Below are 12,836 nucleotides of genomic sequence, written 5' to 3' on the forward strand. Positions count from 1 at the left end.
CCTCAATCTTCCTGGCCTGTACTGGGAAGCTCCCAGTTTGGATAATGGTGAACTGCGTAAAGACGGCTCCAAGCTTTCCCTCGAAACTTGTTTCAGTGTTTGTGTGATGCGAGTCAGACGGTGTCTCCTGCTGTGAGAAGGCTTTACAGATTGTCGACGTGTAATCGAGGCTTCGAGCAGATGGACTGAATAATGTCTCACCGACAAGCTGCAGAGCGGCTTCTAATGAAGCCAGACACCTTTCCAATGAATTCATCAGCGGACACAAATGATGGGAGGTTCAGATTAACAAGGAGCAGTAACTTTGTCCTACTTTGTAGAGGATTCTATTTTTTTTCAACGACTTACATTCATCATTGTAATGTTTAATTTGTTCTATTTGGATCAGACCTTCCAGGTGATGCGGAACATTTCTAGTCTACAGAAATCAAACAAGATATTGTTATAAATATTTCCCCACAGAGACTGCCTTACTTTCAGACCATGAATGTTACCCCTCAGTTGAAGATCCATGTCGACGCCGCCGGTGCTGCTGGTTCTCCGGTTCAGGTAAATGGGTTAAAACCAACGCTGTGATTGAGGAAATATGGACCTAATGGTAAAAAAATAAAATACAGATGGATTAAATCTGTAGCTGCAATTAAAAAAGCGTATTTATATATAAAAAAGAATTGACTGATGCCATTTTAAAACTCTCGAATTGGGATTTTACTTAAGATGTGTGAGACTTATGGGGGTGTGTGCAGACAAACGGACGCAGAAATCAACTCATGCTGTATTCTGTAAACTCTTCCTCCTTTATTTTCTAAATTTGGATCAGCTCAGTGTGGAAGCCCCCCCAAAAATCCAACGAATCGTTACCCTCCCCTGCCTCATCATCAAAGAAACGTTGACATCTTTCATCACAAAGTCACTCAGAAGTCACGCATGAAATCAGTCACGGACTCCCTCCCCATTACTGCCGCGTTCAAAAGGTGAGTCTGAAGCGTAAACCCCTCCCCCCACTGGAGGAAGCTGAAATGTTAAAACCTTAATGAATTCACCTCTCCTGACACACGGCTGCAAAGAAGACAGACATGATGATGGTTGTGATGATAGTGGTTGAAATGAGAATAACACTGTGACGTGGGTCTGGCAGCTAGTTGCGATACGAATGTAGGTGAGCTTGCAAAGTGAGATATGTAGCTACGGATTAAGATACGCCTGCGGCGGCTTCACTCCTTTCAGCTTTCTATAATTACTCTGTCCCTGATTAAGTCTCTGGCACGTCTTGACGTCCCTTTCCTAGTGTAGATAAATGTCTTAAGCAGAGAGCTGAGACAGACTTTAGAAAATAAAAGCATCTTTTTTTTTTTATGCTGATCTGCTGTCAGTCTACGCTACAGGCTCCGGCCGTCCAACAGGAAGGGAATGATGGGAGAACGGTTTGTTCCAGAGAGTAGGGAGCTGATGGACCGGGATTAATACTGCACACTCGCACTGATGCGTCCATCCACACACTTCACTGGAGGAAAGACGTCCTTGGAGTGTCTTTTTAAGAGATCAAGAGGATATGGATTTAAGTATCAAGACTTTTCCCTACATGAATATAGGGTGAATGAGTGTGTCTGATATGCTTTATGAGAGAGAGGCAGTGAGTATTAGTTACATATGCACAGTCCTCTGTGTGTGTGTGTGTGTGTTAGCTCTGCATTAAACTTCTTTCAAGACAACAGCCACAGCGCTACTGCTCTGCGGCTCTCTCACAGGACTAGAAACAGACAGAAGCATGTAAAAACTGGACAAACAAATCTCAGGATATCACAAACATCATATACGGAGGTCTCTAGATCTCTGCCGGGCCTCAGGATCAGTCCACGGGGTTTCTAAATGTGCAGTCCCTGGAAAAAATCCTCAGAGGCGGCGACCAAACTGGAAGAGGAAATGCCAAGGAGTAACACCAGGGGGAGACATTTCTGCGAGGTGGTGGGAGGGGCTTTGACACAAGCTTACATGACACACAAATACAAATACACACACACACACTCTTCTTCATCCAAGTTCACCAGAGCAATTTTTTTTATAATCCATTAAAAATTAAATAAAAAAAAGGAATTCGGCTCTCTTCTCAAAGCATACATTCATCTCAGAACACACACACACACACACACACACACAAATGATGAGTGCACGCACGCTCTCATAAGAGGCATTTGGTAAACGTTAAGTGATAATTTCAGGGGTGGACTTCTTCGTCCAGGAAAGCTGTAAGTGCAGGACTCGACTCCGAAGGCCAGCCTCATGTCCACGGCCAGGAATGAGCTACTCCACGCGGACTGAATCTCTTCAGGAAAACAACAAAAACGAATGTAAAAACAACAACCAGCGTCTCCTGGAGGGAGTCTTTTGTGGCATCTCGCTCAGAGCTGGGTCATCACTTTGACCACCGACGGAGGTAGTACCTTCCACTCTGTCCTCCGCTCTTCCCAAATCCTCTCATGAGAAGTCTTTCCTTTCCTGGAGCCCAATCTTAATAAACACCGTCCGTTCCTTTGACTGCGTACTCCGGGCCACTGTGTGTGAGTGTGCGTGCCGGAGCGCGGTCAGAAGACCTCTGGTAGAGTGACGTTGCGTAGCAGCCACTGCTGGGAGCGAGTGTGTGTGCAGTCTCTGACGCTCGGCACCTGGCTGTCCTCCTCGCTCGCCTTGTCCAGACACTGGTTGCTGTTGACGTGGATCAGGGTGAGCTTCTGCAGGGTGGGCAAACACAGAGGGACTGTGTGTGAGGGGATGCTAATCAGGACTTTAACTGGGTTTTATTCACAGGGGCATGTAAACTTAGCTCCGCCAGGGAGGTGCGCTGTGGCCGAGAAGGATAGCGTGTCAACGAGGAAATAAATATGCCATCATCAGGCATGACAGCTGCTCTTAAATATGTCGGCGTGCAGTGTGCAAACTGTGAATATGTTGGGTTTGTTATCTACAGTGAGTCAATCTGGGACTTAATTCATTCTATATTATATATAGATATATTAATTCATCATTAAAAAAGCTGTTCAGACCAGTCATTTGAAGAGTTTGTGTATTTGATGGTGAAAAAACAGACACAAACCCAAGGAAGCCTTAAATGAACTTCATTTTCCGCAACGTTAAAGTCAATTCCTTCAATCCACGGTAACGTTTGACCAGTTCTTCCCACTCACCACAGGGTCGTACTCCCAGAGCTGGTTTCCTTTGAGGTGATGGCACTTCAGCATCATGACAGGTCCGTTTAGTTTGGACACATCCAGACACAAGTCGTCCGTCCTGATCTCCTTATTGGCCGTGTAGGAGAAAACCTGCCAGCCACAAAACCAGAGTCCACATCTCAATGCAGTTCTTTCCCACCTTTCTCCTATTTTCTAATTCCACGTCTATTTTTAAATTTCCACTTTTTACTCTTTGAATCCGTAGAAGTGTCTTATTGTCCATCATTATTCTCCTGCTCCTCACATACCTGGTTGCCTCCCATGCCATGGCAGTTGAAGATGCCGACTTTCTCGTTCTCCTTCCGGGCCATGTTGTCCAGGCATTGGTTCGTCTCCACGTTACGGATCTGATCGGATTACAAAGTGAAGCCAGGGAGAGGAACACCGTCACTCTGTCATTGTTATCGCTGCTCGTACTTAAGGTGAATCTCAGATGTGTTTGTAGCTAATATTTAGTGAGTCAGACTGTGTGTGTGTGTGTGTGTGTGTGTGTGTGTGTGTGTGTGTGTGTGTACCTCTCCCAGGGAGTAGTAGTGCCTGGGGATCTGGGAGTCGGGGTAGACGTTCTCCAGGTACCAGCTGAATGGTTTACATTGAAGCTTCTGTCTAAGAGCTGAGCGAGCCGTGATGTCCCCGTAATCAACTTTGGTCACGCCTGTAGACGGCGACATACGCACGCGACAGTCAGCAGCTACGCCACCAACCACACTCATGCAGTGTTTGATGAATGGCTGCTAAACGACTCGTCATACGGAGATGTCGCCAGTCTAACGTGAAACAAGCTGAAGCTGGCTCCTTATCAGAGGGGTAGCGGCTGCGTTCTAATTAAAGATTCCACAACTTCGTGCATACACGCATTTAAAGCGAGTCTTGCAGGGTGATCCGCTTCTTCCTGGTCAGTAATGATGTATGGGTTTGCTGTAAACACAGAGCAGGGCGCGTCGATTCGGCCACGCTGGAGAAAGTTCCTGCTTCTCTACTGCTGACACGATGAATGTCATGCTTTGCATTCATGTGACACGCATGTGGTCAGACTCGTCCCTGCGTGGTTTATAACAACCCGTTTTCTCCACCCAGTGAAGAGCTAAGCAGCAAAGACGACGTCATCTTGTGCTACAGCGAGAAATCTGGTGAAAGATAATACGATACACAAGCTTACGTCTTCCTTCTGGGTGTGGGCGGTTCATTGTTAAAGGGACAGTTCAGGTTTTTTGAAGCAGAGATTTGCATGGTTGTTTTTCACAGTTAGTGGATTTCCTACTGCGGGTGGGTGCTGGCACGGCCCCCATTCTGAGAGGCTGACAGTATCGATACGGAAGGGAAGCAACATCTGCAGTTTAACACACTTTAACCACGGGCCAAACCTAAAAACATCAAGACCACCTTAAATGTCTGAGACATTTAGAATTTTATTCTGTACAAAGTACAACACAGAGGTTCTTGGTTCTTGGGCAAGTTAAAGGGATCAACCCTGGTCTGAACCAGCGGATGTGGCATTCACAGGTAAGATAGTTAATATCTAATGGTAGCAGTAAAACCTCCAAAACATTAGTTTTATTGCTGGACCCATTTCTGCAGCAATTCTGTGAGAACCCTCCTTCCTGCTTCCTGGGTCCAGCATCGTCTGCAGGTAAAACACTGATATGGTATCAGCACCACCAAAAAACAGTGCAAATGTTACTTTGAGCTGCAGCAGCCGTTGGCCTTTAAATAATATTTACATGTCTGAACTGCTGCTGCTTCGCTTTCCTGTAGAGCTAGATGAAACTGCATTGACGACTGAGAATAGCCCCTCCTTGTGGACAATCTGCAGCCAGCGAGAAAAAGTCTAAAAGTTTTCTGTGACTTTCAAGAAAAACATTTTCTCGATTAAAAGGTTTTTATGAAAGGTCATTGTGTCTTATTTACATGTGTGAACTGTATTTGTGAATCAAATTATCCCCCCCCCCCCCCCCACACACACACACACTCACCAGGAGAGATAATGTAGAAGAAGTTTTTGAATTCATCCATCCAGACTTCTGCTAGGCGTCGGTTGTTTTTGTTGATGATCTGTCCCGTTCCTCCAGGAAACGTGTAGGGCGTGGCCTTTCTGAACACGTGCCCAACGTGAGAGCACGTGACAATCTCCAACGTCCCGCCGCACTGCCAAATCTGCACAAACAACGCACATCGAAGCCATCACTCTTTACAGTACGTCTAGTAATGTAAAGCGTGATGGCTGAGGGAGCAGTGAACTCTGAACTCTGCTGGCGGATGGATGGTGCAGCTCGGTCCGTTCAGAATGACGCCAGAGAAAGTACCGGTCAAGTCAACAACTTAGAGAAGTCAGACTCACAAGTGTAATGTGCCAAAGTGTGTGTGTCTGACCCTGAGCAGACAGTCCTGAGAAGCTGCCAACGTATGGAAGAACACAGTCATGCCAGTCGGCTGTGTGTGTGTGTGTGTGTGTGTGAACTTACCCTGAAAGAGATTTCCAGGTTCTCTCCGCCCCAGATGTCCATTCCTGCGTCATATGTGCCGATCTCCTGGAAATAATCCCTGTCTATGGAGAACAAGCCGCCTGCCATAGTGGGAGTCCTGGAGGGAGACGAGGGTATATTAGGACTGAGGTGGGGGTACTTCCAATGAGACCGCTGATGGCAGGCTTCCTAAAGGTCACACAGTAAACACGGACCCTGTTTTCTATTTCAGTGTTTTCACAATGCTCTTTGCATTTTTCCTGTTCTCTGGTTTTTCTGCTCACTTTCCTGTTTGTGTGCTTTTATAACGGCGTCAGAACTCTCCCCTACTTCTCTCCCTCAGGGAACGACTCCTCCGGTCTAAATCCGTCTTATTTTCCTAACTGCCTGCTTTTGCTTTGATTCAAACACATCACAGTGACAGAAACAAAATCTATAATCAATTGTACTTGGAAGACATTTATCTAAAGAGTGAGTGTGTGCCACTTCCAGGGAGTCACATGAGAAGTATATACAACTTACACGACACCGTGACGCAGCAATAAACACAAACGCTGCTGCAACAACGTGTCGGATTTAATGTCCGGATGATTAGCTCATCTTTTTTTGACCTTAAAAAATCTACTTGAATCTACCCATTAATACGTTTTAAATACGTCTTTACACATTAAATACTGGTGGATTTTTTTTTTTTGTCGTCCGACAGCTGTAAACTTCAGACTTCTGCTGCACTAGCACAAATTATAAGGCAGACAACTCCTTAACAACCAGTTGAGCTGTTGAGGTTTCGCCTGTAACCATCATTGTATCAGGCCTGGAGCTTTCTATGACTGAGATGGAACAAATCACATTAAGGACAGTTTAAATCACACACGTTTAAGGTTCTCCTGCCTGTCTGATGCAATCACTGGCCGATCCAGAACATATGACCACTGCCTGGGTCGATTATATCTCACTATGTGAGCTTTACTGGGGGCTCGCCTGAACCTGAAGACACACATTTTAATTTGGAAGCATGTTCGTGTGCAACAGCTTTAAATTCTCAAGCAGGACACCAAACAGGAAAAGGTTTATGTAAATCAGGCCATTAAGTGTACTTCTTAATTTCCTGACCTGACACCACAACCCATTTCTGTTTTTTAGGCCACTCGCACCCTTAGGAACATTTTGTCATGCAGAGCTGTGAAAAACAACTGAAAAGCAGGGCGTTACGTAAGCTTTATTATGTGTGTGACCTTGAACAAGGATGTCAGACATGCTTGGAAACAAGAGCAGGAAGAAGAGATGATTGACAGGCAGAAATAAGCCGTTCATTTTACCTCCGAGGTCTGGCCCATTAAAAACGCTATCAGGAACAAAATGACAAAGAATCTTACGAAACCACCGTGACCTTAGGTACCACCATCTTGTTCCTGTTCCCGCAGTCTGCGGAACATTTTGTGAATATTAACCGAGGTAATTGAAATGGTGAATAGTGCATTTACTCTGCTTATCAGTCATAAATGACTGGCAGAGACGCCAAAGCTTAAAGGACACGAGTTCATTTAAACAGCTGAGCATGATTCATGTGGTATTTTAATAATGATTCCATCAGACCCTTGCAGGCAGATTCTCTTTACACTTGACTTGACGGAGAGATCGCATTCAGCTGCACAACAGCAGCCCCGGAGCTGCTGGGGATTTAATCTGATTGGACGGTTCATCCTGCTGCATCACCCACCTGACAGGAAGTGTGCGGTCTCCTTTGCGGCGGTCCATCTCTCTCTGGGGCACAGGGTACCAGCGGAAGTTGAGCTTCCAGTTGAAGCCCCCGTACGTCATGTCAGACCCTGCCATGTATTCAAACGTATCGTCGCTGATCACATCGATGATGGGGCACACGACCGTTCTCCTGCAGGAAACACAAACGCACTCATCAACCCGCGGTTCATAAACCCGAGCAGCTAATCCATCACAACAAAGTGCTCGCCTTTGAAGTGTGTCACCTCCATAACGAAAAGTGTTTAAACAAAAGGATCACGCTGTGACTTCCCATCAGTCAACACATCGCAGGTTATTCAAGCCCATATGAGTTGTTAATTATGCTGTTGTGTGTTTGTGTGTCGATGCGAGTACCGCTTTATGGGAATCAGCAGAACGGAGTGAATAATTAAGAATCAAATAAACACGAAGGCAATCCCCTGCAGGCTCAACAATTGTTTATTGATTTTTTTATTTACTTATGCTGAGATGCTGGTTTGTGTGTCTTCGTGTGTGCGTGTCTTACTTGTCCTGTTTGATGCGGGCGAGCAGAGGCTCCAGCCACCCTGTTGTGCATTCACAATGAGCATCTAGGAAGGTTATGACCTAGAATCAAGAGGGAGAAGCATCAGACAACAGTGCATGCACCATACGGCGACCAGGTCACTGAGTAATGTGTGTGTGTGTCTGCGAGGGCACACACCTGGCCTGTGGAGAGAGACGCTCCCTTAAGGCGAGCGCGAATGAGTCCGGACCGCTGCTCCATCCTCACCACCCTGACAGGGACTTCCAGTCTTCTGACGTACTGCTCCAACGGTCGCTTCAGGAAATCTTTAAAGAAATGTACAAACAAACAGGAAAGAACACAATAAACAAACAGGAAATAACACAATAAACAAACAGGAAAGAACACAATAAAAAAACAGGAAAGACAGACATAAACAGATCACAAAGTTGAACTATGAACAACTCCTCTAAAATATTAATTTGTAGAATCAGAGATTACATGATAAGCATGTGCTGTAGGTTTTTTTTCCTCCATGTGTAAATGGGGTTTAGCCCACCTGCTGACATCTTCTCTACCTGCGGCGCGCCCCTCCCTGCTTTTAGGGACACGCCCTCCGCCTTCCAACCTGAGGTCTCATAGGGAGAAGTGGTGCTGTGTGGTGGCGGATGGGATGGATTGAGGGTAATAACAGAGTGTAATCCCTACGGCTGGCGAATTAAGGACCTAATCTCCCCCAAACAGGGATTAGCAGCATTGCACAGGGAGGAATGGTGCGCACACGTGCACGTACGCACGCTTGTGCGCGATCACACACGATGCATGCTCGCTGGCTGCGGAGTATCGTGCAGACACACAAACAATTGTAAATCATACAGTACCTCTAGAAAATAGGCTAAACCTCAGCTGTGTGTGTGTATGTGTGTGTGTGCGTGTGTGTGTGTGTGTGTGTACCTCGCTCGCTGGCATCGTCCACCAGGACGATCTCTTCCAGCAGCGTGTGTGGGGAGCGGTCGATAACGGAGTGCACGGTTCGCAGCAGTGTGCTCCATGCCTCATTGTGAAAAACAATCACCACGCTGGTACGAGGAAGATTATCTGGGTATAATTTATTCTTGCACCTACAAACAGAGAATAAAACAGTGAGATTAAAGTATTTTATTCTGCTTGAATTGTAGGATTAACACTTAGTTGAACCACACAAGTGCACAAAAAGCAACTTTCCAAACATCCCGAAACTGAACAGGAAACGCGTCAAAATGTCGCAGCATCTAAGCCAGTGTCTGGATTGTATTGTTAAGCATTGACGGCCACACGGGCAGTTAGTAAAGTTGCACACTTTGAATGGAGACGAATCTGAACTGACAGATGGAGAGTCAAACTGTGTTAGTCAGATTAACCAGACGGTCATTTACGGCTTTGTCAAAAGTCATATTTGTATTGATTTCCAACAATGAGATCTGAAGCGAATAACGAGCCAGCACTTATTTCCAGATTTAGACGGAGACGGATGGACTTAGAGACGTAGTGACTCAGCATTATAGCTGTTGATTAATGATGCTAATTAGAGCCGGAGTCGTTAGATAGCCCTTTAAAATCTGTGTGAGAAAGAGAGGAGAGCAAACCCAGGTGGAAACAGATATTAGAGGAGTGAAGAGTGTCTGGGGCTCATTCATTCTCCCACAGAATTTGTCCCACACTTTAGTTTTGCAGGCGGAGAAAGAAAGTGTTCAATCAAAGTCTCTTTAATGTTGAGAGGTAATATTTTATTTCCTGCTTTCCTAGTTCTTGTGGATCTGACCGAGGACAGGAGTTAACAGGAGTGAATACCCAACAACGGAATGCGTCGCTGAATGACAGACCAATGGCAGGCCGGCGTTCACATCACGCTAACTTCCTCCTTTGGTCACACACACACCATTTCCTGTGGTACCGTTCGGACTGGGGGCTTAAATCTAGTCTCGTTCTGTGATTCGGTTTACTCTTATATGCCAAAGGAGGAAGAAGAAAAATAACAGGAAGATGCATCGAAGTTGTGTACGGTATTCCATGTTAGATCAGAGATGAAACCCAACAGGAAATCGGTGCCTTCCTCCTTTAACGTTACGTTAATATATCGTTAACGAACTTCGCCGGTATCGTTGACATGCCTGTCATTGTGATCCCATTTGTTATGCAATTCCTATGATTTATTAAATTCGGAATATGTCTCCTCTTCCACGACGTTCACGTCTCCCAGCCCTGCATTTTTTTTGCTTCCTCGCTTGCTTCTGGTAATTCTGACAGAATAAATGTAGCAGAAACAGAGGAGAGAAGGTCAAGAATATGCTCTATCTCACAGCTGCTTCTGGAAGACCTGACTAACACACACTTTTTGTGATTAGAAGTCTGCGCTCACATTCTATGTATAGAAGTGTAGTTAATGAGCACACAAGATGATTCATTCTAAAAACAGAGACACCCTTGGAATCTTCTCAGCTTTTCCAACATACTGAGTCTTTCTAGTTTTCAGACTTGATCTTCCATGTGCAGCTGATGATGGATAACAAGACCTTTGTGTGTGCGACAGAGAAGCATGCATTGACACGCAAAGGCAAACACAGACACATGGTGCGGTTGTGTGTCTGATAGGTCAGTGTGTTGGGGTGATATTTGGCAACAGCAGAGGATGGTAATCGGCTGCTGCTCCAGGGATGGTTGGATGGATGGAGATGATGGGCTCTAATGAAACCAACATTAACCGAATGCAGAGAGAGGCGCACACAAGTTCTCATAAAATCACTAGAGTCAGGGTCTGACTCAAGAAGAAGGGGAAAATGTCCGGTTTTCTTAAAGGTGTGGTCATGGAAAGTGTTTTCATATGTACACACACCCAATTACATGTAGACACACACACACACACACACACACACACACACACACACTTCTTCTATTTACATTCGATGACTGCATTGCTGACGACGATAATAATAAACGACTGAGGACTTTCCATTTCTAAATTTCAGCCTATGATGACTTGCATGATGAGTTCCTTCACTTTCACTAAACCTTCTGACACACACACACACACACACACTCAGGATTATATACAGCCACGTGCATGCCGACACACACAGTCACATTCACTTGCTTGATATTGACTCTGCCTTATCTCGTAATTGGAAAAGTAGATAGACTGAGAGAAGGCCGAGTGAAAACACACCGACTAATCAACCCTTGCTCAAAGACTAAAACCCATTTCACGGATCAATGTTCTCTTTCTCCGTTCCCCTTGCCTGTCAGTCTCGAGTCAGCCAGTCATGCCTATCTCTCTTAAAACGTAACTGATTATTGATCGATATACATATTCTGCTACTGAGCCACAGATGACTGATGAGGGGGGTCACAGGCGGGGCCAAGCTAATTTCCACATGCTTTGACTGACCTTGACATATCCTCCACGCGGCTGACCGGCTGCACGCCTGTCTGCTGTTCTGACTGACTCTCCCTGCCTGTCTGAAGACTGAACAGCCTGCAGCCACTTGCACTGACACTCATTATTAGAGAGAAGAATGTATGACCTGCACGACCGAGTAGTACTGAAGCAAATCAAGAAACATAGGAAGAAAATAGGTCAATAGGTCATTACCATTAAAACATGGGTTAGGGTTAGGGTTAGAGAAATGAAAGCAGAATCCTAAACCTGTAGATTGAAGCCATTTAGGATTGACAATGAAACTGAAATTTAAATGTTGAAATGTTATAAATAGAGTAATTGGGTCCGTCTGATTGACGGATAAGACTTTAAGCTTTATTAAGAATACTTATAGCTGATGGTGTGGACTGGCCTAGCAGTGGATGCTACTAATGACCATTTTCAGGGACGCTCGTGGTGTAGATTAAGAATAAGTGACAGGGAGGCGGCTCACCCGTCGAGGCGAACATCCGGCAGTGACCGATTGAGAGCAATCATCTCAGATGCCATGAGGTTGAACTGGTTGATTTTGAACCTCTCCTTCATCTTATCTTGGTTCTCTTTAGGGATCACCACAGGCTTCCCGCCTTCGCCAGGTCCGTCCCGCGGCCTGATCAGGGTATCTGCAGGCGATACACAAACACACACACGTGCAAAACATTCAAAGGATGCTGGAGGATGAGTGTGTGTGTGTGTCTAGTCCTTTTCACACTTTGTATGCTTACACTAAACATTAATTAGCTGTCACGCCGCTAAAGCGTGTGATATTTACACAGTACAGGCAGCATGTAGTGTGACGCTTAAATACATATCGAGCACCACATTGTAAATAGTGAAATGTGCTCAACAAACATTCACCTTCACTTTTACACGACAGTCAGCTACAAGCTACTTTTAAAACCTTGCATCACATATCTTCCCCCCCCATCCAGTATTACTGCCTCATCTGTTTGCCCGTGCATTTAGAGAGGTTGATTTGGCACTGGGCCCGCCTCCATTGCACACTCAGAGGCAGAACAACAACAATCCTCAAACATTTAAGTGGATGATTGAAAACAAAGAACAGCAGCCCCGTCGTGAACAGGCTGTGAAAAAAGTGACCCCGTCTTCACTTGTGTATGTGCTGTAAAAAAAAAAAACACTCACCTTCTCTCCCCGGCAGTCCTCTCTCCTTTTTGTCATCACACTTGTTGCACTCGCTGAAGTAAAGTAGGATGAACATGTCCAGCATCACCCACACCAGAGAGGTGGCTAAAACCACCTTACAGTAGGCGAACCTCCTCATCCTAAAAAACAGAAGGACGGAGCATAAAAAGGATGGGTGAGCATCACAGGCTGTGCAGAGGAGACCACTATATTGCTCGTCCTCACCTCCCATCGCACAGCTTCACACCCGAGGAACTCCTCGGCACCCCCCCATCTACCCTTTACCCGCCTGCCTCAGTCTT

The 12,836-nt window shown here is 45.6% G+C and overlaps 1 protein-coding gene across 1 annotated transcript; it reads right to left on the bottom strand.

Annotated features, from left to right (window-relative positions):
* Window positions 1-2,582: 2,582 nt before the first annotated feature.
* On the bottom strand, window positions 2,583-12,673 carry galnt1 (UDP-N-acetyl-alpha-D-galactosamine:polypeptide N-acetylgalactosaminyltransferase 1). The gene is made up of 12 exons (XM_068756366.1): window positions 12,535-12,673; window positions 11,843-12,011; window positions 8,889-9,055; window positions 8,133-8,260; window positions 7,956-8,035; window positions 7,410-7,580; window positions 5,690-5,807; window positions 5,201-5,381; window positions 3,743-3,882; window positions 3,476-3,574; window positions 3,183-3,317; window positions 2,583-2,729 (listed from the first exon to the last, which is right to left on the bottom strand). The coding sequence occupies exons 1-12, from the start codon at window positions 12,671-12,673 to the stop codon at window positions 2,583-2,585; spliced, it is 1,674 nt and encodes a 557-aa protein (XP_068612467.1).
* Window positions 12,674-12,836: the final 163 nt, after the last annotated feature.

The sequence above is a fragment of the Brachionichthys hirsutus genome, chromosome 3 (assembly GCF_040956055.1).
Source record: "Brachionichthys hirsutus isolate HB-005 chromosome 3, CSIRO-AGI_Bhir_v1, whole genome shotgun sequence".
In the NCBI taxonomy this organism is placed as follows: Eukaryota; Metazoa; Chordata; class Actinopteri; order Lophiiformes; family Brachionichthyidae; genus Brachionichthys; species Brachionichthys hirsutus.

What these genes read in the sequence shown, in the direction of transcription:
- galnt1 (XM_068756366.1), bottom strand. Translation starts at nt 12,673, where the DNA reads ATGAGGAGGTTCGCCTACTGTAAGGTGGTTTTAGCCACCTCTCTGGTG. An exon ending in CCGGATGTTCGCCTCGACGG is followed by an intron (nt 9,056 to 11,842) that starts GTGAGCCGCCTC and finishes CTCTGTTTGTAG; the next exon opens with GTGCAAGAATAAATTATACC. An exon ending in GGACGATGCCAGCGAGCGAG is followed by an intron (nt 8,261 to 8,888) that starts GTACACACACAC and finishes ATTTCTTTAAAG; the next exon opens with ATTTCCTGAAGCGACCGTTG.